We start from the raw sequence: 27,653 nt of genomic DNA on the forward strand, positions 1-27,653 counted from the left end.
AGCCCTTTAAGAGTGCAGGCATGTTTGTGCATCCTCCAGGCCGCTAACCGAGCAGACACTGAAGCTGGGTATCTACAAAGGTGAGGGGAAAGATGCACGTGGCAACCGCTGGCGAGTGAAGGGGAGGTCAGCTGGTGGCCGCGCATGTGAACTGTAAGATAAGCTAGACGGAAGTAAATTTATCAAAACTTTAGAACAGTAAAAAGGCCATTATTGACGATTGCAATTAATCAGAGTTCTGTGTAAAATTCTTAAACTACCATGGGAAATTCTAAGCTGCAGCGTATTGGGTTGTTATGGGTAACAAAGCTGTTTTTACCATTCCACAGCGACTATGGAACATCAGCTCTGCAGCATGGGGCGATTTAAAAAGTGAGTACAGTATAGGCATATTTGTTAATTTAGCTTCTATACAGCTAATAGAAAAGCCCTTTAAATGGAAAATCCCTTGAACATAAATGGATAATCAAATTGCATATTTCTATTTTCACCTATACATTGCACAAATACGTTGATAATTATTACTGCAATAGGAAAAGTACAAAGGTTGCCAAGTTCCACTAGTACATGTAGTGCACCATGTAGGCTGACAGCCTATTAATGATGCCACATATGATAAAGTCCATTGGGTTGCCCTGCATCTCAAAGTGAGCCACACTGAACCAACATCCCTGGCTCCCCGAGCATCTAAAGCCAGAATGCTTACTGCAGTCAACAATGATAAATACTGATAAAAACGAGGTATTGGTATTTTGGCCAAAATATGTAAGCTCACAAGCCCACGACAGGGGTCCTCATTATCTTGCAAGTCTCTACACTATATTTACAAATATATCAGTATCACTGTAAAGTGAAAAGTCAGTAGGGACACGCAAAATAACAAGGACCCTTGTTGTGGGCTTGCGAGCTTACATATTTTGGCCAAAATATTAACTAATACCTCATAATTACTAGTCACGTGACCATGACCTCAGCAGTGTCAGCAATGACATTTGTGTCATGTGACTGTTGTTTCACTTCTGGTTCACAATCACCGTCTTTAAAATTTTATATACAGTATAAAAGCCTCCCATTCAAACGCCCCACCTGCTTGAAAAAGGAGGTAGTTATGCCAACGAAATGCATTACAGAGCTATCTATGAATAAAGAATCTTTAAAACAACTACCTGCATCATGGGCGCCTATTAAGGGCTATTACAAGCAAATATGGACATGGAGGAGTTCTGCCTTAAACAAGCAGTTTTCTCACAGAAGTAAGTATTCCAGATTTCTTCCTGCACCACTACATTAATCTCTTCACGTTTACCTAGAAGCGCAACTTTTCTTTACACATTGTTCTATTTAGCTCCACGACTGCAGTGCGGATTTACGCTGCCTACCTGGCTGATGCTTGCCCTCTCAGCAGAGGACAGGGATCCGGTAACATGACTCATCCGAATAAGGCTGAACTAAACTTTTGGTGTATGGGGGTCTATCCACTAGACCACATGTGTCAAACACAAGGCCCGCCGCCTCATGTTATGTGGCCCGTGGCGTGCCGACGCCGCTCACCACTGCAGAGATTACCAGCTAGGGTGCCGCAGCTCCCCGCTGGTAATCGCGCTGTTACCGCTGATCCAGGCGCACACTGACGTCAGTGTGCAGCCAGGATCCTCCTCCCCTTAGACCCTTGCTCATCAGTTCCGCTGGAGAAGACTCGCGGAGGAAGCGTGACGGGCGCTCACACTGACGGCAGTGTGCATCCGGGCTCAGGGCAAGCAGAGAGGGAGCGACACTGACAGGAATGAAGAGGTAAGTATATAGATTGGGGGTGTGTGCTGCTTATTACTGAGGGGTGGGGGCTGCTTATTACTGGGGGGGGGAAAGGCTGCTTATTACTGGGGAGGGAGTATTATTGGGTGGGGGCAGCTTATTACTGGGGGGGCTGCTTATTACTGGGGTGGGGCTGCTTATTACTGGGGAGGGGGTATTATTGGGTGGGCTGCTTATTACTGGGGGGCTGCTTATTACTGGGGGGTGGGCTGCTTATTACTGGGGGGGCTGCTTATTATTACTGAGGTGGGGGGCTTATTATTATTACTGAGGGGGGGCTTATAATTATAACGTTGCTATGGGGGTTAATATTACTAATTGGGCCACTGTGGGGGTCATTATTTTTACTGGGGCCACTATCAGGGTCACTATTGAGGCTCGTTCACATGGGTGTAATTGTATTTCGGTCGAACAAATGCGCTGCGTATTTGCGCAATCGAAAATTGCTTGTGCCTGTATATTTGCGTACGTAGAAAGGAACGCAGGTGGGCCCCCTGAAATGGTCCCCAAATATGCAGTGAATACATAGGTTTCCTGCGCATTCACCACATACTTGCGTGGCCCATTCACTTCAATGGCCTATCGTGGTGCGCAATACGCAACAAAATAGGTCATGCTGTGTGAAAATATACATCATGTGAATGAACTCATTGAAATCAATGGCTTCTATTCACTGCATATTATGTACGCAAATACGCTTGTGTGAACGGGCCTTTACTGTACAGTCTTAGGCCTCCTGCACACAGGTAGAAATTCCGCGGCCGGATTTTCCGCAGAATTTCTGCCCGTGGAAGCTGCCATAGGATTGCGTTACAAAACGCAATCCTATGCAGACGGCTGCGATTTGTCTGCGCGAAATCTCGCACGGAAAACAAATTGCGGCATGCTCTATTAGGGCTTAGTCAGACGGGCGTTTTTTCGCGAGATTTGCGCATGCGTCCGGCGATTTTATAAAACCATTGCTTTGCAATGGTATCGGACACATGAGCACTTTTTATGCGCTCGTCCGATAAATTATAGAACAGAAATCGCAGATCACACCTATCTGCGATCTGCGATTCCTGTTCTCTTCTCTATATGCGCTCAATGGGGCCGGCGGTAGCAGTGCCAACCCCATTGAGAACATATAGTAGACAAATCATTCTTCTCTGCCACAGCTGTAACAGCTGTGGCAGAGAAGAACGATGTTTGCCCATTGAATTCAATGGAGCCGGCAATACAGCCGGCTCCACTGAAAGCAATGGGCTGCCGGCGATCGCGGGATGAATTGTCGGGAAGGGCTTAAATATATAAGCCCTTCCCTGCAATTCATCCAGAAATGTGTAAAAATAAAAAAATAAAAAATACTTACCTTGTCCCGGCAGACGGAGTTCAGCCGCGGCCGCCGGCAGTTCTCCTGAACTGCTCTCTGTAGTATTCAGCAGCCGGGGATTTAAAATCCCCGCCTGCTGAATGAGCTGCCTCTGATTGGTCACAGCCTGACCAATCAGAGGCAGCTCTCACTCCCACCCATTCATGAATTGATGAATGGGTGAGTAAGTGCTGCCTCTGATTGGCAGCACTCACGCACCCATTCATGAATACTACAGGGAGCAGTTCAGGAGAACTGCCGGCGGCCGCGGCTGAACTCCGTCTGCCGGGACAAGGTGAGTATATATATTTTTTTATTTTTACACATTTCTGGATGAATTGCAGGGAAGGGCTTATATATTTAAGCCCTTCCCGACAATTCATCCCGCGATCGCCCGCAGCGCATTGCTTTCAATGGAGCCGGCTGTATTGCCGGCTCCATTTAATTCAATGCGCTGGACAGCTCCGACCCGTTTCTATTGAAACGCGGCTAGGAGCAGTATTTTCTGGCGATTTTTCGGTCCCGGTCACGCGATTTGTGGATGCGCATCCGTCATGCGATCCGCAAATCGCGGGAAAAAATGCCCGTGTGACTAAGGCCTTACTGTGCGGGGCAGCTGGCACATCACAGACCCGGAGCCGCAGGAGCAGGTGAGTGCTGCGCTGGTTCCTGCAGGGGCTCGGGTTGGGTCCTGCTGTGAGAATTTTCACAGCGGGATCCGACCCGGCCGTCTGCAGGTGGCCTTACAATCGGCCCTTTGAAGGTCACCATAAGCCTGATGTGGCCCTCGGTGAAAATGAGTTTGACACCCCTGCACTAGACAGACCCCCTGAACCAGGTGAGTCCTCACCTTTTTTAATAATTCTTTCTGTGTTATTGTTGTCCACTGGAATATATCTTCACAGGAGCACAGTCTTACCAATATATTTTTTATTCCTGTAAGGTATGAACCACTAAGTATTTAAGAAGTTTTTTAAACGTTTCCCATTTATTGTCTGTACCCTTATTTTTGAGGACATTATCCCAGTCAGTAAAGTTAAGGGCATCTATGAGCTGATCAGACTTTGCTTTCCTAAAGTTTAGTATTTTCATTTTATAGCTTCCCGATAAAACTACCTTTTGAAAAATAAGTGGAAATATATTATATTATGGTCATTATTTCCCAGATGCCCCTCAACTTGCACCTCTGTTATTCTGTCAGGTCTGTTGGTGAATATTAAGTCCAAAATGGCCATCTCTCTGGTTCGATTCTGTTCACGCGAGGTAATTATTTTTAGTTATAGACAGAAACTTGTTACCTTTCTGAGGTCAGGTTTCAGCTTCTCAGTTTATATCCAGATAGTTAAAGTCCCCCATAATCATCTATTTGCCTCAGTAATAGATTTTCAGTGGCTTCTGTTATATTTGGTGACCTATAGAAAACCCCTATTAGGATTTTATTATTGTTTTTCCCTCCATGTATGTCTACCCATAGGGATTCCACATATTCATCTCCCATATATCTTCCTGTAATGTGCGCTTTAACCCCTTAACGACCAATGACGTACCGGTACGTCATTGAGTCGCGGGGTATGTATGAAGAGAGGTTGCGTGGCAACCTCTCTTCATACAGTGCGGGCGTCAGCTGTTTATAAGAGCTGACACCCGCGGGCAATAGCCGCGAGCGGCCGCGCGGCCGATCGCGGCTATTAACCATTTAAATGCCGAAGTCAATTTTGACAGCGGCATTTAAATCCCCCGAACGATGTTCGGGGTCCCTCACGGCTCCCCAGCGGTAAGATCGGGGGAGCCGTGCAGGTGTCATGGCAGCCGGGGGCCCCTCTTTTGCCATATATATTATTAAAAAATCTAAATAATAAATGAAAAATATGTATTTGGTATCGCCATTTTTTTGCTGTTTCTGCGCTGTAGAAACAAGACGCACTAAAAGATGGCGAAATGTCGTTTTTTTTCATTTTACTCCACTTAGAATTTTTTAAAAGTTTTTCAGTACATTATATGGTACTTTAAATAGCACCATTAAAAAATACAACTCGTCCCGCAAAAAACAAGCCCTCATACAGCGACATCGATGGATAAATAAAGGAGTTACGACTTTTTTAAAGGGGGGGAGGAAAAAACGAAAATGGAAAAAGAAAAAGGGCCGCGTCATTAAGGGGTTAAACAGGATTTTCCATAAAGACAAACCCCTCCTCTTTCCAGATTCTATTATCTCTTCTGAACAGACTGCAACCCTGTAAGTTCACCGCCCAGTCGCAGCTTTCATCTAGCCATGTCTCCGTTATTCCCACTATGTCATAGATTTCCTCAGGCATTATTACTTCCAGTTTGTCAATCTTATTGGTCAGACTACCAGTATTAGTCACCATACAGTTTAGGAGGTTTTAGTTATTTTTATATTATATGCATCCCTACTAACTGTTCTGCCAGTTCTAACTGTACTAACCCACTCCACCCCCATTTTAATTACTTAGTCCCAGGTCACTGTCTTCCCCTCTATCTTTCTAATTGCCCTCCTCGCATGTCCCTAGTTTAAACAGTCCTACAACCTCCTATAGGGCATTGAACGATATACAACAAATGGAGACTTGGTTTCCAGGCCTATATTTTCAGCTATATAGTCAAATGTGGTGTGAATTTATCTGAGCTTACGCTGCCCAGCAAATACTCTGAGACAGCTTACCAGCCACCATTTTCCAACTGTGTAGACTTTCATTTCCCTATTTTTTTTTTACACGAGACAATTATCGTTTAGAATTGTTCAGATTCCTGCCCTTCCATGAGAATATGAACGATAATTGTCCCGTGTAAATGCATGCAGCAATTGAATGAGAATTGTTCAGTGTCTGCATGCAGAAGATTGAACGACGCACCGTTCAGTGTAAACTACAGTTGTTCACTTTTGAACGACTTCTGCTTACTCTGAATGGAGGGAAAGCGCTCCCCGTCCCGCTCCGCCTCCATGCCGGCAACACTATGAGCAATGCTAGGGATACTTGCTCATGTGTAATAGCACAGGAGCAAGCATCACTGGGGATGAGTGTTGGGCATCATTTGCCTGACAGCTTCTCCCGTGTAAAAAGACCTTAAAGGGGTTGTCCCGCGGCAGCAAGTGGGTCTATACACTTCTGTATGGCCATATTAATGCACTTTGTAATGTACATTGTGCATTAATTATGAGCCATACAGAAGTTATAAGAAGTTTTTTACTTACCTGCTCCGTTGCTGGCGTCCTCATTCCCATGGAGCCGACTAATTTTCGCCCTCCGATGGCCAAATTAGCCGCGCTTGCGCAGTCCGGGTCTTCTGCTCTCTTCAATGGAGCCGCTCGTGCAGAATGCCGGCTCCGTGTAGCTCCGCCCCGTCACGTGCCGATTCCAGCCAATCAGGAGGCTGGAATCGGCAATGGACCGCACAGAAGAGCTACGGTCCACGGAGGGAGCAGACCCCGGCGGCCATCTTCAGCAGGTAAGTATGAAGACGCCGGACCGCCGGGATTCAGGTAAGCGCTGAGCGGTTTGTTTTTTTAACCCCTGCATCGGGGTTGTCTCGCGCCGAACGGGGGGGGGGGGGTTAAAAAAAAAAAAAAAAACGTTTCGGCGCGGGACAACCCCTTTAACTGACAGAAAGTAAAGTAGATTCTGATCTAGCAAACACACCATGAAATCATCTTCATAAGGCTAGGGCTACATGGTGACTTTTTGTTGCATGTGACCAAAGATCGCTATGTTGGTCACTTTAATGTGACCTTGTACTCTCACTAAAGTCAATGGGGTCATGGTGTGAGTCACAGGTTGCCAAAAATCTATTGAGATTGGATTTTTTTTGCAACCTCTGGGTTGCTGCTATGGCAACCTGCAAGTGGCACCTCAACCTCACTGACATCAATGAAAGTACAAGGTCCCAGAGGTCCATAGTGGTCTTTTGTTGTGCAGCCAAAATTCACCATGTAGTCCTAGCCTAAAAGTTGGAAAGATGCATGTGGGTGACTGACCTATGGCAGGACTACTATGGTCAGGCTCAAAAATACTCATTCATTACCATTTACACTTTTCTTAATTTCTATACCACAAACAAGCAAATAATGACCATTGAACAAATATACAGTATAGAACATATTTTAAAATGAAGTACAATAAAGTTTGAACATAGTACATACCCTTAAGATCACCAGAACCATCATTGTTACTATCTCGAAAGGACCTTGGGTAGACTTGATAAATTGGACTTCTCTGCCACCAGTCAAGACACTTGGGAGAAAGGGCAATAATTGTGATGGTAGCTGCTATTATGGCCAGTGTGGCTATGATGATGAGCCAGAAAAGAATCTCTCGGGGAACTCTATAGCATGGTTGATTTGAAAAATGAAGTAGAACCTCTTTAGACATCCCGGCATACGGCTTCAGGGGAATTGGGTCTTCAGAAGAATCCAGTGTAGTTGTATAGACCTGGTCTTCAGTCTGGTTATCTTTCCTACTTTCTGATATCGCATTTTCATCAAACCCCTGGTCAGCAATGAAACCATTGTTCTCCACTCCGGTCTTCCTCAACTCGACTGAATTCACCTCCTCAGTCATGGTCTCAGCTAGGCCAGCCTCTGATCCACAGACATACAGCAGTGACAATGAACAAAAAACAAAGTTTACCTGAGGTCTGCAAGCAAGCCAATACAACTTCCCTTTAAATACCCGAGCTTAGGTCAAGGTACAGAGAGGCAGAATAATACAAAGTTCTGGTAATCATTGATGGTCCAAAGCTGCATAACGATCTGGATTACTGAGTGTTTGCAATCTCTCTGTAGTGTAGTGATAAGAGTAACATTCGTTTCCTCAGTGCAGCTCGAGAACACACAGTAAAGTACAAGTCATTCTTGGCAGTGTGATCACTCTGAGGAAGAACAATGGTTGCTTGATGCGCACAAATTCCTGGTTGCACAATGGATCCATTCTAACTATGGATTTGAATTTCAAATATTTTGATTGTCAGAGTTACTGAGTCTTAACGACTTGCTTTGCACGGCTGCACAAAGGTACGAGAAGCCTGTGTTCAACGGCAATGTGAAGTGCGGATTGCGCCTTTCTTAACTTTCTACTGGTTCTCAATCTTTGTATTAAAGATTATTAGACAGCCTAGATGATATTGCAAAAAAAAATATTCTTCTATTTTCTTTTATTTTGCATGTTTTTCACATTTTTTCCCCCAGACTGGTATATTGCGATAACTGTCTTTCTTATATCTTCAGGAATTCCTTATCATAGTGGCATAATGTGCTGAGACCATCACCTTGCTGGTAAGGTTTTTTAAAGTACTGTTTATAGTTAAATCTCATCATTTTAAACGTTTTTTGTATTACTACTTATTTTAAGTGTCATTTATTTTAAATGTCTATTTCCCCAGATATTCCAGAACTACCGTGTTTCCCCGAAAATAAGACAGTGTCTTATATTAATTTTTCTTCAAAAAGGTTTAACTTTTTTTACATGTATAGCTGCCTGGACACTATTTAAATTGACTTTTTTTAAAATTAACTGTTAGCAGGGCTTAATTTTGGAGTAGGGCTTATATTTCAAGCATCCTCAAAAAGCCTGAAAAATCATTTTGCGTCCTCAAAAATTCTGGAAAATCATGCTATGTCTTATTTTCAGGGTATGTCTTATTTTCAGGGAAACAGGGTAACTGTAGAATAGCACCACATGCTATTAACATCTCCAAATATTTCAGGACTAATGTTCGAAGAGCGCCACTCAGTGTGTATATCCCTGGATATTCCAGGACAAATTTTTGGGTCCCCTTACATGGGACAACTGTCGTACGCTTAAATGCCCGACAGTCGTCCCAGCGATTATCACTCCTGGGCTTTCACACAGCAGCGATGATCGCTCAGTGAATGGAGATGGAGTGTGTCGGAGATCTCTTCTGGAATCCATTCACAGCAAACAGGCATAAATCAATGATTGCCTGTTCACCCAGGTCAACAGTCATTCTGTTTTTAGGTGAGCTGAAAACTGAGCAACTCCAATAAGCGAGCAATTCTCGCTATTTGCACTGTCAGAGCCCGTGTTTGCACGGGTCTACAGTCGCCAATAATTGCTCATTTGAGCGATTACTTGGGCGACTTTCAGCCCGTGTAAAAGTACCCTTAGAATAGCGTCACCTGCCATTTTTATTCTGCGTCCATCTTGGTAACTGTTCCTCCTGCTCAGTCTTGCCTCTCAGTGGAGGGAGCTTTAGTGTTATAAGTTGCTGTTTCTGAAGCTCCTGCATCTTCTCTGCTTATCAGAAGAGATGCTGAAGAATTACCGTAAGGCCTTATTCACACAAGCATCTTAGATTTTGGTGCATGAAAAACAGACCGATTTTAATGCATGTATGTCCGTATGACATTTTTATACGTGCGTCCATTTTTTTACACCCATCAGTGATCCGTGTGTAATGCCTTTGCTTCTTGCATGCAAAAAAACCTGAATGAGGCTCAATTTTTGTATACAATTGTTTAGCAATAATTAGTGAAAAACAGGCCGCAATGGAGGTCCTCTGAATGTGCAGTTCATTTTTTTGCGCACTCATTGACTTGAGTGGCTGACCGTTCTCTGAAAAATGGGACCAGAATTGGCTATGCTGCAATTGCTTTTACAGTCCATGTAAAAAAACATGCATGTCTGTTTAGTCCTATTGATTGCAATAGGTACTGACCTATGCAATCTGTGTGTGATCAGTTGCAAAATTGGACAGCACACGGATGCAAAAATTGCTTGTGTGAATAAGCCCTAATGCTATATTACTCCCTTATCACTTGCTCAGCATCTCTTGTGATATCAGAGAAGATGCAGCAACCTTAGAAGCAGCCGCTCACAGCACTAGGGATCCTCCACATACCCAGTGGAGCAGAGAGGGAAGCAAGATTAAGCAGGTGAAACAATTACTGAGGAGGACACAGAATTAAGACAGCAGGTGGCACTATTCTAACCTTAGTCCTGGAATATCTGGAGATATAAACAAGAGGTGGCGCTATTCTAACCTTAGTCCTGGAATTTCTGGAGATATAAACAAGAGGGGGCACTAATCTAACCTTAGTCCTGGAATATGGCAAGATAGAAACAAGAGGTGGTGGTATTCTAACCTTAGTTCTGGACTCTCTGGAGATATAAACAAGAGGTGGCGCTATTCTAAACTTATTCCTGGAATATTTGAAGATAGAAACTTTTTTTTCTAACAAATGTAAATACAAAAAATGTTAATCATGGGCTGTATTTAATTATAAAAAATACTTTGTGGACAACCCAATGCTGTATTACGGATCTGTGTTATATAGCTCCGTAATACAGCGTCCATGTAAATTTATGGGCCTATACTGTACCTCAGTGTCCCATGCTGCCATATAAGATTTGTGTGCCTGGCTTTGTATGGTTCTGCACAGCATTCGTGTGCTGTTATACAGGCTCCATTTGGATACCATGCATATGAAGATATTCTCCCCCATTAGGGATGCTGTGAAATACCTCCATACATACAGAGTCCAATTGGGAATGTGACATTTTTTATGTTGATTTATGTAGAATCCAGCAGAAAACTCTTAGTATACCACTGTCTGAAATTGGATGCATACAAAAGATGCCCTATGTACCTCTGTGGGACCCCGATTATGTACTAGTACGTAACATGCTGTAATGTGACCATGTGTTCTTAGAGTTTCCTAAGTTTTCTCCTGCTATGGATCATCTTATAATAACATGCCAATTTCACCTATTCCACTGCAATGTGTAAAATCAGTTAGAGCATTGAAAATTACATATACCCCATGTGTTGGGGTACATCAGTCACTTAGTATGTAGAGATGAGCGAGCGTACTCGGAAAAGCACTACTCGCTCGAGTAATTTGCTTTATCCGAGTATCGCTGTGCTCGTCCCTGAAGATTCGGGTGCCGCTGCGGCTGACAGGTGAGTCGCAGCGGGGAGCAGGGGAGAGCGGGCGGGAGAGAGGGAGATAAAGATCTCTCCTCCGTTCCTCCCCGCTCTCCCCTGCAGCTCCCCGCTCCGTGCCGGCACCCGAATCTTCAGGGACGAGCACAGCGATACTCGGATAAAGCAAATTACTCAAGCGAGTAGTGCTTTTCCGAGTACGCTCGCTCATCTCTATGTATGACCTCAGTTTCCCAAAAAGTTGGGATGCTGTGTAAAATGCAAATAAATGTTAATAAAAAATGCAATGATTTGGAAATCTCATATAACCACATTTTATTCACAGTAGGACAGAAAACACATATAGAAGGTGAAAAGGAGACATATTTCCATTTAATAAAAAAAATAAATACAGTTAGAAATTGATGGCAGCAACACATCTCAAAAAAGTTGGAACAGTGTTACCAAAAGGCTGTAAAAGTGAGTGGTACTATGTCAGATGACTGTCTAAAAAGAGCATGTTAGAGAGGCAGAGTCTCTCAGAAGCAAAGATGGTCAGAAGTTCACCAATCTGTGAAAAACTGCGTCTAAAAATTGTGGAACAATTGAAAAAAAATGTTTCTCCACACAAAATTGCGAAGACATTGAATCATCATCTACAGTACACACTATGAGAGAGAGAGAGAGAGAGAGAGAGAGAAAGAGACGAACCTGGAAAGAAAAAGTTCGGGACCCAGCGTTCCACATACAAAAATGCTCGAGTCTTTGGGTGCTTACTCATCTCTAATAGGGACTGGTGGGGGGGAATAGCAGCAGATGCTACATTGAGGAGTTAAAATACAAAATATTTGGCTGTAACAGAAGGCAGTTTGTTCGATGAAGGAACAATAATGAGTGTCTAAGGGGGTTCCATATTTTGGGGCCTTCTTCGAAGCAATTTCAATTTTAACATATTTGATCCAATTTTAATACACACTGCTTTCACTACTTTTAATTCTTGGAGTGATGGGACTTAATTCTCCTTTTGGTTTTACTCATATACGACCGAGGTATTTTACCTTCGAAGATGCTCTTCCCTGGTGGATGTCCTCATCTGACAGAATTAATGTGATGAGACCATCTTGTATTTAAGTGTGACGGTCTGCCCACCCTGTATAGATTAATCACGCCAGGTGAGTTACGTCCTGTCAGACTTCTTTACGACACTTTTGGATCTTGGAGCGCTGCCTTTCTTCCAATTAAGTTCATAGGATGTCACAAGGACTGCAGCCAATAACAGAGCTCAGTGATTGATCAGTACCAATGCAGAGAGGTAAACATATCACTTGTTTTAGTGCACGGAGAAGAGATTGTGCCGAGATATCACAACTCTAACCAATCCCTTAAAGGAGATGTCTCGAGGCAGGAGTGGATTTTTTTTTTTGCCCAGTCCCCCTAATTAAGCAAACATTACTAAGCCCCCCTGTAAATGACTTTTCTAGCTGGTTTGTACTTACCGTTCCAGCGTTTCAGCAACTTATAAAAATTTTCCCAAGATGGCCGCCAGCTCTTTTCCCGTCGCTTGCTGTAGCCCGACGTGCGCACTCCCGAGACGCTACCAGCTGTGTCTCCCTGACAACCAGATGCCACGCAGCCGCCGACCGGACCCCTGGAGTGAACACGGCCGACCAGTCACCCACCGCCAGGCAGCAGGTAACCGGCGCAGCCCCCCCCCCCCATCGCAGCGGCAGCCCCCCCCATCGCAGCGGCAGCCCCCCCCATCGCAGCGGCAGCCCCCCCATCGCAGCGGCAGCCCCCCCATCGCAGCGACAGCCCCTCCATCGCAGCGGCAGCCCCCCCCATCGCAGCGGCAGCCCCCCCATCGCAGCGACAGCCCCCCCATCGCAGCGGCAGCCCCCCCATGCACCTCTTTATAAAATTTGACACATTTTAGTCCAACAAACTGGAATATGATAGCAGCTAAGTAAAATATGATGGCAGATATCTGGAGCGGCACCATTCAGGTACAACTCAATTTTATAGATGAAATTTTGAGTGCAGGTAGGGCGTCATTACTCTGGCCAAAAACAACTTTTGTTTCAAGTGTTTCCTATTATACTGTACAGCTGGCTGGCTAGGAATACCATTCTGCTGGAAAAACTTAACCCTTTGCTATCCAATTTTGGATTCAGGGTATCCTAGGGGGATTTATCTTTCTGCCATTATACAGTGGCTCCATCTGCTGGCTAGAGCCAGTACTGTGGTATGTGACATGCTGGAGAGGCCCCTGACAACAGAGCGGCCAGTAATCTACAGTAAGAATACCCTGCGGGACATCTTCTGGCATCAGAGCTGTACAGCCTTCAATCAGAATGTCTTTAGACGTCAGACAGTGGATTGGAAAGGGTTAAAAGGGGACTGAATGGTAAACCAGCACTGTAATCCCCTTTAGGCTGTATCCGCACGGGCGATTTTATTGTACGATTTTGTAGCGATGCGACAGTGCTACAAATCGCATGTATGTAGAGCCCATGCTTCCCTATGGGTTCGTCCACACGAGTGATGGCTCTAATTGGCTAAGCCACATCGCTCATCCACCAATCACAGCCAGCCTTTACTGGAGGCGGTGATTTTGATCCTCCAATCCAGTAAGGGCTGGAAGAAGATGCGCTGGAGGTGAAGAGAAGACAGAAGATGACAGCGCCGGCAGAGATCACAGTGCCGGAGATGACAGCGCTTCTTAGGTGATGTATAATTTTTTTTTTTTTACAGCTGCCATGGTTTATTTTTGGGGAAGGGCTTATATTTCAAGCCCCCCCCCCAAAAAAAAAATTCCCATAAGTGGTGTTACAAAGTCACACGACTTTGTAGCGCTACAAAATCGTGGTATGGCCGCGAGAAACCGCAGCGATATCTAAAGGACCAGTGATGCGATATCGATGAGATTTTCTCGCGTCGCTATCGAATCACCCGTGCGGATACAGTCTCAGTCTCAGGACTGGAGAAGGTCCCTGAGGTAGCACTCCCATTGTTCATAAAGTGATGACATATCCTAGCGTATCTTTACTACATAGAAATAATCCCCACTGTGTTAAAGCATTACTTACCAAAACTGTCTAAAAGTTAGACAGTGCAAGCAAAGACTAGACAGTCTTAAAATGCACCAGGTTTCTCACAGTAGATCTGCTGAATGATAAATCTGTGTAGTTTAAATTAAGACCACCCATTAGTTGGCATAGTTTACATCAAAAATTGTACCAAAATTTTCGTGCGATTCATTGCAATTTTTAGCACAATTTAGGCCAGGCTCCTTTTTTGGATAAGTTGGAAAAACTGTCTAAAAGTGTCTACAAACTAAATGTAGTGCAAAGCATGTAAGACAGTTTCCTGATGTAATATTTCTCCTGGTGTGTTTCTAATTCATAGGCTCATGGGAGCTAACAGGCTTAATCTAGCTATGTGAGTCTTGGGCCTCTTTCACATGACCGTATGCGTTTTTGCACCCAGCTGATTGTGGCTAAAAGTCGCATGAATGAAGAGTAGCCGTGATCAAGTCCCAAGCTTTAGCCGCGTTTTCTCATCCATTCACAGGGGCAGCTGTGGCGTATTGGCGAAAAAATATGCTGCAGCTCAGAAATCCCTCAGTTGGCAGAATTCATCGGAATGACTATTAATGTTTCAATAGAGGCAGCTGTCTAAGTTTCCCAGCATTGGATGCAGCTAAACTCCCTCCTCTCCCTTTTTTTCAGCTCCCATAGAAGCCTAAGGGAGCCTCCAGTGTATCTTGGCAAAAGATAGGGCAGGACCTATCTTTTAATGCTGCGTATAAAATTGGTTGCTGTTTTCAGTCACCGATGTGCTATTTTTTTTTTTGCGATTTTTTTTACGTGGCTAAAAATCGCTCATCTAAATGAATTCGTTGGAATGCAATACTTCAGATGGCCGTGATTTTTTAACGTGGCTAAATTAGCTGCCTATATACAGTTGTATGAATAAGGCCTTATACTCAGCTTCCCTGCCATTCTTTCATTGACAGTTGTCAAAGTTCCCGGTTACTACACGTGGCGGACCACTTGTGCACATGCAATGTAGTCATCTCATTCTCTGCGCATGCACAAGTAGTTCGCCAGGTACAATGAAGCCTATTGTATAATCTATGGTAAAACAAGATGATTTGTGATTCAGCATGATGAATAATTTAGATGTGTGGTGGATCCAGAATGCCTCAGAAAAAAATGGAAACCCATCAGACAAGTCCAAATGAAAGCAAAATTACTGTAAGTGAGTCAGACATTTGTACCAGTGAGTCAGACAATGCAACCAATGACTTGAGAATGATCAGGAAAGAGCCAGGACATCAAGGGCTGCAGAGACCGCGGAACAGCATGCGGCCCGAATTCAAAAAGAGAGGGAAAGAGCCAGGACATCAGATACCCTGATAACACCGGGTATATAAACTAGTCTAAATTAAAAAGAAATCTAGACGTATAACAGTTTTCACACTGCCCCTTAAGCCCTCACAAAAGGCTAAAATTCTTAGAAAACACTTTTTGGGTATTTTCACACCTGACAATACCGTGGATTTTCCATGGCGGAATTGGCTGTGAAAAATCTGCTGCATTTTACAGAACCAGTAGTGCGGATGAGATTTCGGGTAACTTTAGTCACACACGGTGGAAAAATTCTGCAGTGTAAATTGACCTGCAGTGGAAATGTTAAAACTACAACATGTTGCAGATTTTCACACTTTCAAATGAGGTGAAATCCTCAGCAAATCTGTATACATTTCCTCTTGCGGAATATCCTAAGTGAATCCAAAATCTATTAATGTACCCTTCTGCTGTATGCATTGGGAGCAAGGATTACAATGAAATTTAGCACCTCTATTATAAAGCCGGAGTCAGATAACACAAGAGCCACCACTGACACTTGGTGATGGGGCAGGTCAGGTTCTAATGAAAACCCATTCTCAGTATGGCTAATGTCTGCTTTCTGCCCACAGATCCATGTAAAGGTTCATGTTTTACAGTACGACAGGAGAACCCACTTAAGCTGGAGAGGAAACAGTATTATATGGTTTGAGTAGATGTTTGTTTTCGAGGCCTCCTACAACCTGATATATCTGCTGGCTCAGATAATAAAGAAGAGAACAAGAGTCAATCAGAAGTGACTTGTTATTTTGGGGTTAGTACAGGTGACCATACACATTTGATATAGATCGTCCAAGTCCTCCGATTCTGGTGGGACAGATGTTGGATAAGGATTGGGTAGTTGGATTTTAACAGGATGCTTATTTTCTAAGGAGATAAACTCCAACAGCGACCGGGGGGCTTGCGACCTCTAACGGACTTTTGTGGAGCGCGGAAAATGCCCCCGAGCTCATGGATGCAATATTTCCAGATACGCAGTTATTTGGGGAATATAAGACCTGATGAGGGATAGAACATGAGACTCACCCCCTTTGAGAAGCTGTGCTGTGCATCGGAAGCACCCGGGCACTCGGTCTCGCTGCTCTACAACCAACTACGAGGGGAACGTCTGGATGGCCACTTTCCCAGATGGATAGGGGCGTGGGAGGAGGTGCTGGGCAGGTCTTTCCCCGAGGAGCTCTGGGACAGGGCCTTTCTATTAACACACAAAATGTCCATATCTAACAAGCTCCAGGAGCTAAATTTCAAAATGATTTTCCCATCAGCCTCGGATATCTGCTGGTGTTGTCGGGCTGGAGTGGGTTCAATGCTTCACATTTTGGGAGTGCCCCATGGTAACACCCATATGGCAAGACGTGAAGCGACTGTTTGAGAAAGTGAGCAGAGAGTCACTAGCCCTGATGCCGAAATTGGCGTTGTCCATCTATTCCGGCAGCGCCTTGTTGCTCAAAAAAGGATTATTGAATTTCTTTATTATGGCAACAAGGCAGGTTATACCCAGGTTCTGGAAGCAGAGTGTAGATATACCGAGGGGTGCGTGGGTGGAAGCGATGGACGAGATTAAGCACATGGAGGGGCTACGACTTGCGGACAATGAGGTGGGATATGAGGGCTTCTACCGCACGTGGGCAGTGTGGACTTATATCCGGAATACCCCCATTCTCACTAGATGGTTACAAGATGGCACATGTGAGTGATTGCTCAAATATTATACAGAAGCGGTTGCTCAGGAGTCCCTACCTGGATCCCCCCCCCCCCTTCCCTTCTCTATCCTGAGCATTCTTTCCCTATATGTGTGACTTATGTTATGTAGTTTGTTGTGTTATTGGCTACAAACAACAATCCTAACTAGGGCTTATAATTCTTTTTTGCAGTAAAGTGTATTTGATAAAGCCTTCTTACGCCAGCGATATCGCTTAATGTTGTGTATATGATGTTTATGAAAAATCACTAAAAATTTATTGAACATAACCTGCGTATAGAGATAGAAATGTGTTAAAAACAAACACATACAAGCCACATACAAGCATGCTCCAGGGTGCATCCACATCTGTGTCAGAACCTCCGAACGGAGGTTTCATCACATATCCGGCACACAATACCAGAAGAAAAAGGGCTGCATGCCGGGCAGCTGAGCGGAAACCAAACTGACCCCCTTATAGTCAATGGGGTCCTTTTGGCGCTGTTCGGTTCTGTCATAAGACGGACCCATTCGGCCGCAGGGATTGCTCTTTCCTGCTCCCCGAATGGAGCAGGAAACCAGGACCCCTTTATTTTCTTCAGAAGTTGTTATTACTCCTGTATGCTATAAAGCACTTTTTTAAAAAGAAGTTTATTTCATGTATGGGATATGCGTACCTTTGTAAGTACTTTTTTTCATTACTGTATTTCATCTAAAAAGAATAATGCGTAAAGCCTTGATTAAAGAAAAAAAATCTAAAAAAAACAAAAACCTCCGACAGCGGCTTTCTCCCCACGATACCTCCAAGACACATGCATGCTCAACTAAGTACCCAATACTGTAATCAATCCTTCTCTTTCCTGTAAAAGGAAGCATCAGCACCCTGTTGTCTAGTATAGCTGCTTGAAGGGTTTGGTCCGCATCTGTGGCCGGTTTCAACTTCATCAGAGTTGTCCTTCAAAAATAAAGCAAGGCAGTACAAGAGTCTTAGAACTGAGGCGTGTAAATGGGATAGATGAGGCTCACTTCTCGACTGTTTCCACACGAGTGATAATGTTTGCTTGTTTGCACATGGTCTGTTGCCCTAAAAAATCTCAATTAGCTACAAAGGCATAACAAAAAAGGACCTAAGCAATTAAAAGCAAGACCTCTGATGGCACAATGCTGCTGATTGTACTTTCTCCTATAAACTCCAAGCTTGACCTAACTCTGTTTATTGGCATCACGGATGTTGAGTATTCTACAAGTAAAGCTGCTTTCACAACCGTGTTAGGGCTTAGTTCAGCGTTTCCACCTCTCTGGAAAAATAACATCCATTGTTTTCCCCCATTGCTTTCAATGGGGTTTCAGAAAAACGGAGAGCAAATCGAAAGGCTGCATTTCCATTAGGTTTAGGTTTTTTTTAATGGGAGCATGGTGCAGTCTGCAGGGTTTTCTGTCCAAAAAATGGAAACCTGTTGGAATGGAAGCAAATGGAAGCCTTGCTATTTTTTTGAAACCCCACTGCAATTAATATGGGGAAAAGAATTGTATTTTCAATTTTAATTCAGTTTCTCTTCTCCAAATCGAGCACAGACGGAAACCCTGGACTGAGCCCTAACATCGGTGTGAAAGCAGCCTAATAAGATATGTCACACTGGCAACTTCTGGTACTTTTGCCCATGCACCATCTTTCTCATCACAGTGGCAAGTGAAATGTAGAAAATATTTTTGGATTTATTTGGTATCAAGACCTAAAATCTGTCTAGATCGTTATCAATCGTTGGACTGATTATTGTATATTCACACGTCAGATTTGTTACTGAAATGCATGGCACCAGAATCAACTATTTAGATGGACGATTTTCGATTACAGAAATTTCTGCAACAAATCTGACTTGTGTGTGAATAAATCCTTGGGTGCGAGTTTGGATGATCCACCCCAGTTAAATCCCAAGGCTTTATCAGAAACCTCTTGTCTTTATTATGGAGGTTTGTGTATTCATCTCAATCATTAAAGGGGTTGTCTCGCGAAAGCAAGTGGGGTTCAGCACTTCTGTATGTCCATATTAATGCACTTTGTAATATACATCGTGCATTAAATATGAGCCATACAGAAGTTATTTACTTACCTTCCCTGCGCTGGCGTCCCCGTCTCCATGGCTCCGTCTAATTTCAGCGTCTAATCGCCCGATTAGACGCGCTTGCGCAGAAGGGTCTTCTGCCTTCGGCTTGGTTCGGCAGCAGCGGCATTCTGGCTCCGCCCCCTTCTACGCGTCATCGCGTAGCTCCGCCCCGTCACGTGTGCCGATTCCAGCCTCCTGATTGAAATACCCAAGTGCTTGCTTCTTAGGTATTTCCATGAGCCCCATTGGAATGAATGGAGCGACGGCCACAAATGCTCAGCCAGTGCTCCATTCATTCTGATGACATTGTAGGGGGAGAAGCAACCGGCACAGGGATAAGCAAAGGGGGACATGGGATCCCCATTCTTGAGATTGGAGTGGGAGGATCTTAGCTGTGGATAGGGGATAACCTGCGATCTTGGGGCAATATTTTTATGGAGTTTTCCCTCAAATGACAATAATCCCTTATCTAGTGGATAAGGAATAAAGGATTGTTAAGTGGAGGTCCGACCGCTGGGACCTCATTAATCACATGATCTGCGCGCCCCGAGAATGGAGAATGACCACTGCTCTATTGACGTCTATCGGATGGAGGAAGATTGCAGAATACATAGATCTCACTCTGCATACTCATTCTTATGGAGGATTTGGGGCGCTCAGATATTGGGATCACTGGGGGTCCTAGCGGTTGCACTCCCTTTAAACAGAAGGTATTTTGGAGAACCTCAAAAGAAGAGTATTGAATACTCTAGCTAATTAAATGTTTTTTGCTTTTTTAACTTGAGATTCTTCTTATTTTTCAGTATTTCAAATAGTTATAAAAATAAAAACACCCTGAATTATAACCCCTTAGTGACCAAGCCTGTTTGCGCCTTAATGACCAGCACACATTTTTACAGCACACATATGAATGAAGACTTGCATCCCAAAATTGATACCCCTGTTTGTCCTGTCAGATTGCATAAAAGTAAATAAAAAGCTAAGAAAAGTTACATTTTCAGCTCCCCTCACATCACACTCATGAGAGGGGCTGAAACTACTCACAACCGTCCTCCGCAATGTCCCGCGATTATCTGATCCAGAACGGACCCTCCACCATCTTCTGCGCATGCGTGCCAAAGGAAAAATGGCGATGCATGGGCAGAAGACCAAATCCGCACGGAGCATTTAAAATTTCCTGCGTCCTGGCTACTGAAGCAGGAGATGTCTGTGTGAGACCACCGCACCTCAGCAAGCTTACAGAGCCTCACAGAGCGCCACTTTTTACACTCCATCTCTGCCAATTATAACCCCTTAGTGACCAAGCCTGTTTGCGCCTTAATGACCAGGCCAAATTTTGGAAATTTGACGTATGTCACTTTGACATAGAATAACTCCGTAAAGGTTTTGCATATCCAAGTGATTCTGACATTGTTTTTTTCATTACATATTATACTTCATTTAGGTGGTAAAAACAGACCAATAGAATTTATGTATTTTTATTAAAAGCGCCAAAATTGGGAACGTTTTGAAATATTTTTCAGTTTTTCACATTTTAAATTGCAAGATCTCAAATATGTGCAAACATACTGTACAAATTTTTGATAAGATATATATTTCCATCTGTTATTCTGGACGCACATTTGAAAAACTTTCGTTTTTTTAACCATTTAGGAGACGTACAAATTTATCAATTATTAACATTTTCTTTACCTACACCAAGCCAAGATTGCAAAACTCATAGATGTCAGAATGATAGATACCCACACAAATGACCCCATTTAAAAAAACAACTACACCCCTTAATGTATTCAATTAGGGGTGTTATGAGTATTTTGACCCCACAGGTTTTTCTTTCAGGAGTTAATGCAATTTAGAGGAGAAAAAATAAAATTTCATATTTTTGCAAATATGTCATTTTAAAGGCAATCTTTTTTTCTATAGTGCACATGAAAATGAGGATTTACACCCAAAAATAGATACCAGTTTGTCCCGTGTTCAGAAACATACCCCTTGTTGCCCTAACCTTCTGTACATATGCACAACGGGGCCCAAAATGAAAGGAGCAGCCGGTGGCTTTCAGAGCAGACATTTTGCTTGAAGGTGATTTATTCCCCATAGCACACTTGTAGAGCCCGTGACCGGCCAAAACGATAAGAGAACCCTCATAAATGAACCCATTTTGACTCCTTAACAAATTCATCTAGGGGTGTACTGTGTATTTTGACCCCACAGTTTTTGAATGAATCTAAGCAAAGCAGAAGAAAAAAAATGTAAATTTTAATTTTTTTGGCAATTGTTTCAATTTTAAAAGTTTTTTTGCTTATTTTTACAGCACACATATGAATGAAGACTTGCATCCCAAAATTGATACCCCTGTTTGTCCTGTCAGATTGCATAAAAGTAAATAAAAAGCTAAGAAAAGTTACATTTTCAGCTCCCCTCACATCACACTCATGAGGGGGGCTGAAACTACTCACAACCGTCCTCCGCAATGTCCCGCGATTATCTGATCCAGAACGGACCCTCCACCATCTTCTGCGCATGCGTGCCAAAGGAAAAATGGCGATGCATGGGCAGAAGACCAAATCCGCACGGAGCATTTAAAATTTCCTGCGTCCTGGCTACTGAAGCAGGAGATGTCTGTGTGAGACCACCGCACCTCAGCAAGCTTACAGAGCCTCACAGAGCGCCACTTTTTACACTCCATCTCTGCCACTGAGGTCAAGAAATCCCCCCCCCCCCAAAAAAAAAGGTATGAGGGATACCCAATTTTATTGCCCCATGAGCCCATCCCAACCGGGCCTTCATAATTGCCCCTGTCTTCAGACTTGCCATACAGTTTACATTATTACTTTTATCTAAAATTTAGGGAATACCAAAAAGGGCGGGGTTATTTTTAGGGAGTTCATTTTTTTCCATTAAAGTTATTCATTAAATTGTGCCCTGTAATCCAACGGGTGTTCCCTCCATTATAGGCCTAGCCATGTGTCCTGTAAGCAGATTGGGGCTACAATGGGTATGTTTCTGAACACAGGACAAACAAGAGTATCCATTTTGGGGTGAAACTCTTCATTCATATGTGTGCTGTACAAACAAAAACTATTTTTAAAATGACAATTGCCAAAAAAATGAAAATTGTATTTTTTTCATTGGGCTTTGCTTACAGTCATTCAAAAATGTGAGGTCCAAATATGCAGTACATCCCTAGATGAATTTGTTAAGGGGTCTAGTTTTCAAATTGGGGTCATTTGTGGTGGTTCTCTATTGTTTTGGATGCTCAAGGGGTCTAAAAGTGGGCAATGGGGCCTAAAGAAAAATGTCTGTTCTGATCCTTTCATTTTGGGTCCCGTTGTGCATACAGACATAAAATTAGGGCCACAATGGGTATGTTTCTGAACACAGGACAAACAGGGGTATCCATTTTGGGGTGTGAATTCTCGTTTTCATGTGCACTATATAAAAACAACTTGCCTTTAAAATGATATATTTGCAAAAATATGAAATTTTTTTTTCTCCTTTAAATTGCATTAACTCCTGAGAAAAAAACTTTGGGGGTCAAAATACTGATGACACGCCTCAGTATGTATAATAGGAGGTGTAGTCATTTGTGGGGGTATCTATCATCCTGATACCTATAAGCCTTTGCAATCTTGGCTTGGTGTAGGAAAACAAACTGTTCCTCAAAATGTTGATAATGTTTAATTTGTCTCCTAAATGGCTAAAAAACGAGTTTTTCAAACATGCGTCCAGAATAAAGTAAACAGATGGAAATATATATCTCATCAAAAATTTGTTTGATAATTTTTTCAACATTTTCCCAATTTTTACGCTTTTAATAAATATACACAAATTCTCTCGGTCTATTTTCACCACCTAAATGAAGTACAATATGTGGAGAAAAAACAATGTCAGAATCACTTGGATATGCAAAACCTTTACGGAGTTATTCTATATTAAAGTGACAAGTGTCAGATTTCCAAAATCTGGCTTGGTCACTAAGTAACCTAAATCAGGAACTGTGAGGGTAGGGGAGAGATATAGTGGAGGTGAAAAAGAGAATTGAGGTAAAGTGGGTAAGAGAAGACAAAAGTTCAGGGGTGGACAGGGGCGAAGAAATAAAAGTAGGTAGCCAAGAGGACCAGCAGTTGTATATATGCATTAGGCATATATTTAAAGATCTATATTTGGGGGAGTTTTGGAATTCGTTCCAATAAAACCATCTTTTCAGAAATTAATTTTGTGTTCCTTTAAGAGATGCCATAAGGTCTTCCATCTCTCTGATCTCCTGTATCATATTAAACCATAATGAGAGCCAAAGTGGCACTGACTCACGCCAAAGCTTCGGGATACATGCCTGATGTCATACCACAGAGCACTTATGGGTGGATATTGGAATGTCACAAGTGCAGCAAAAACAACAACGGAGATTTAGGCAATATGAAATTTGTAAATTTGAATGTAATGCGCCAGACCTCCAACCAGAAGGCGGCCAATACAGGACACTCCCAAAAGATATGCATCAGAGTACTTCGTTCGCTCTCGCATCTCCAGCAAAGTGCAGATACAAAAGGCATCATGGTGTGGAGGCGGGAGGGCACACTGTACCAAGAGAGAATCTTGAACCCTGACTCTTGAAACCTACTGGATAGAGAGGATTTACGCGTGAAGGTATACATTTTTTGTTCCTCCGTACAACGACATTAAGGGCTCTCTCCCCCCTTTTTTTTTTAGGTAGATGGGATCTGGTGATTCAAACTTTGAATTTAGTAGAATGTAAGTACGTGAGAGGGCGTTTCTAACTGGGTCTTGTGCGTTACACAGTTGTGCAAAGGGCATCTTAAGATGAGAACAGTCATGGGGAGTGTAGTGAAATGAGAAAGTGACGGAGTTGAACGATCTTCCACGGAGATAGCAGTACTGGGTCGGAGATCTGTAATAAAGTTTCCAGAAATGGTGTGCTTTGTCTTTGTGGTTAACTCGCCAATGCTGAAATATCCCTTTCTCCATACCCAGGGGGAAACCCGGATTACCCAGGAAAGGGAAAAAGTGTTGAAGATACCTCCAATCTTGGAAAGGTCTTCCCTATCACTTTCGATGTGGGTCCTACTGTGATGTGATTTTTAATACTTATGGGAATTTTATCTAGAAGCCATGGTAATGCGGTCAAATGTACAGGTGTATCACTTTGATCTAGTGATATTCAATGTTTTAGATCCTCATGCCTATGCCAATCTGACTAATGTTAGATGTGATGCTTGATGGTATGCCGTCAAGTTTAGGTCTGTAAAGAGTTGACCTGGCAATACGTGAAGATTTATCTGCTCAGATGAATTTGTTTATTAAAGAGTTCAGGTGTTTGAAGAAGAGCCTGGGAATAGAGATGGATAGTGCCTGAAAGACATGTAGGATACGTGGGAGGACGTTCATTTTGAAAATGGACCATCTGCCCAGCCACAAGAATAGGCCTTTTGTCCAATTGTTCAAGTCCAATCTCATTTCATTTACTAGGTTCTGGAAATTGGCCGGATATAAATCCTTCCAAGTTTGCAGTCAAGTGAATACCTAAATATTTTATGTGGGTAGCAGACCAACGAAAGGAAAAGGAGTCTGAGCTCTGTCACCAATGACTGGGGAAGAAAGATAATAAATGGTGCCGATTTTTGGTAATTAATTTTGAAAGTTGGGTGTAATTTTGAGAGTTGGGCGTAATTGCAGAATTCCAGCAATAAATTAGGAGGTGATATACATGGTAAAGAAATAAAGAATAAGTAGTCGTCCGCTTATGCTGCAACTTTGTGTGTTGCATTTCCTATGTGAATCCCTGATATATTGGGGTTGGATCTGACATGTCTTAGAAAGACCCCCCCCCCCTCTCCCCCGCATTTGCTCAGACGAGTAATCAGTTACTCGAGGAGACCGATGCTCGCTCAAGTATCTGCCTTAAGCAAGCATGCTCGCTCATCTCTAAAGACGACCTATTGCTACCCCCAGATAAGTTCCTTACTTGGTGTGGATGTTGGTGCTGCAGTGATCTGGCAGATATGTGAGCAGTACAAGGGCTACTGCACGTGCCCAGAAGCTGTACACTTATACAGAGCCGAGGAGAGTTGGCTGTGCAGGGAGCTACCGGACACAATTCAGCATGTACACTCCCAAAAGCCTGACAGAATAGTAGAGAATGGGGAAAAGACACTGCGGCAATAGCTATAACCACCATAGAGACTAGAGGTGCATATAAAGCCACTTCCCCACAAAAGGGTATATATTCTTAATTAAATAAATGTCACTAAAACTTCATATTGCTGAGTTGAAGCCAAAGGTGAATATTTGGAACTTTTTTTTTTTTTTTTTTACCAGAAGTGTTCTAAGGGATTTTAGGAGTATGTGTAAAAATAACAGAAAACCGGTCAAATCGAATCTCACTAGATCTCAAAGAAATATATTACCTCCAGAAATATATATACCCTCCAGTCTACCACAGAGGCCGGAGGCTCTATCCCTTACTTTATTCATTTTCCTATCCTAGTGCTTTTTGTGTAGAGCTGACTACCAGACTATTCTGGCTATCTAGACCAAGCTGATGGATAAAACAGCTCTGCTTTAATCTAGCCTGTATTATTATGGGGATAATCTCTGAGCGCAAATTCCCTATATATTTTGCAGGGTTTTAGGCTCTACGGAAGTCTATATCAGTTTCTATCACTAACTGGCTCCCTGTATGTGCCTGGGATTTTTTTTTTCTCCCTCCCTAGCTATTGTGCACTTGTACGATATGCAGAGCTGTAGTCAGGCTGAATTAGCCTCTTTGGTCCTATTATGTAGTTCAGCTAATATCACACATTAAAGCACCTCATTACCAGTATACTATACAGTTGGTTCCTGATAAAGTGTCTTCACATAACACAGAAACGCGTCAAACCAGTTTTTAATATATAAATAAGGATTATCTGATATTGGAACCGCAAAAAATATATAAATCATAGAACTTTCACTTTGATGATCACACCTTTAATTAACAAATTTATATATATCACACACACACACACACATACATACATACATACACTACATAAGCAAGAATAGGGAACTTCCTGCTAATCTGTTCTGCCACTCTACACTGAATAAGCTATCATATCCATCAGGAATTCATGACTCATCATTTGTCCTGTATGCGTCGTTTGACATGATGGATTAATACATTAACCTGATCTCCTTGACTATTGCTAACCCCGACCCAATTATGTTGGTTCTAATCTAACCAAATCACCATCTTCAGTATTAGTATATACAGTGTTCAGTCGCATGAATTTAGCGGTTTTTGTAGTCCGTCTTTATCAGCCCATTATTTTAATCAAAATTAATAAAAATCGATTTTGGGCGTTTGTAACTGTGAAGGGCTTCCAAAGAAATATATTGGATAATTTAGCTAAAATAGACGATATTGTCATTAGAAAAGTGGATAAAGGCGGTGGGATTGTCTTAATGGACTACGAGGATTATAATAAAGAATCTTTGAGAATTTTAAGTAACACTCATTATGAGAGGTTGAAGTGTGATCCGACAGAAGAGATCAAATCGGCTTTTTACGATCTCATGAAGAAAGGAGTAGATACCAGTAGTATCTCTAAAGGTGAATTTAAATATATATGTAGTATCTCATCAGAAACTCCGTATTTCTACCATATACCAAAAATTCATAAAAATGTATTTCAATGCCCATGGCGCCCGATAGTGGTGGGCATGTGCTCAATTACAAGCCGTTTATCTTAATACGTTGATGTTCAGCTTCAAAGGTATGTGAAAGAGTTACCATCATACATTAAAGACTCATGTCACCAGTTAGATATTCTTAAAGGTGAAAGTTGGGAAAAATCCTTCATCTGGTGTACATTAGATGTGGAGGCACTTTACTCCTATATTTCCCACGAATTAGGGATAAAGGCTATTAGCATCGTATTGGAGGAGGATCCTCTAATGCCAAAACAGCAGAGGGATTTTATTCTGGAAGCCTTGTCTTTCATTTTATGTAATAATTATTTTTCTTATGATCAGGGGTTTTATAGACAGGTGTTTGGGACTGCAACGGGGACAAAATGCGCACCTAGTTTTGCAAATTTGGTGATGGGGATTTTTGAAAGAGGCAAATTTTGTGATCCACGTCTAGTCTTATATAAGAAATATATAGATGATATATTAATTATATGGAAGGGGCGTTCAAAAGAATTAAGAGGATATATTAAAGGTATTAAATGAGAATGAGTATAATTTAAAATTTACAGATACTATTAATAAGGATAGGATTGTTTTTTTAAAACCTTGAAATATCGTCTGAAGGAAATAATATAATGACAGACGTTTTTTAAGCCGGTAGACACAAATAGCTATTTGGATTTCCATAGCTGCCATCTTAAGGA

General features: G+C 42.6%; 1 protein-coding gene across 2 annotated transcripts in view; it reads right to left on the reverse strand.

The window, feature by feature from the left end:
* SLC3A1 (solute carrier family 3 member 1) overlaps positions 1-7,970 on the reverse strand; it is a 32,422-nt gene extending 24,452 nt beyond the window's left edge. For both annotated transcript variants that reach the window (XM_066594499.1, XM_066594498.1), the window contains exon 1: positions 7,323-7,970. In XM_066594499.1, coding sequence (XP_066450596.1) covers positions 7,323-7,740 — 418 coding nt within the window. In that variant the 5' untranslated portion in view covers positions 7,741-7,970. The remainder of the gene's footprint in view (positions 1-7,322) is intronic.
* Between the last annotated feature and the right edge of the window lie 19,683 nt (positions 7,971-27,653).

Source organism: Eleutherodactylus coqui, chromosome 3 (assembly GCF_035609145.1).
Source record: "Eleutherodactylus coqui strain aEleCoq1 chromosome 3, aEleCoq1.hap1, whole genome shotgun sequence".
Taxonomy (NCBI): domain Eukaryota; kingdom Metazoa; phylum Chordata; class Amphibia; order Anura; family Eleutherodactylidae; genus Eleutherodactylus; species Eleutherodactylus coqui.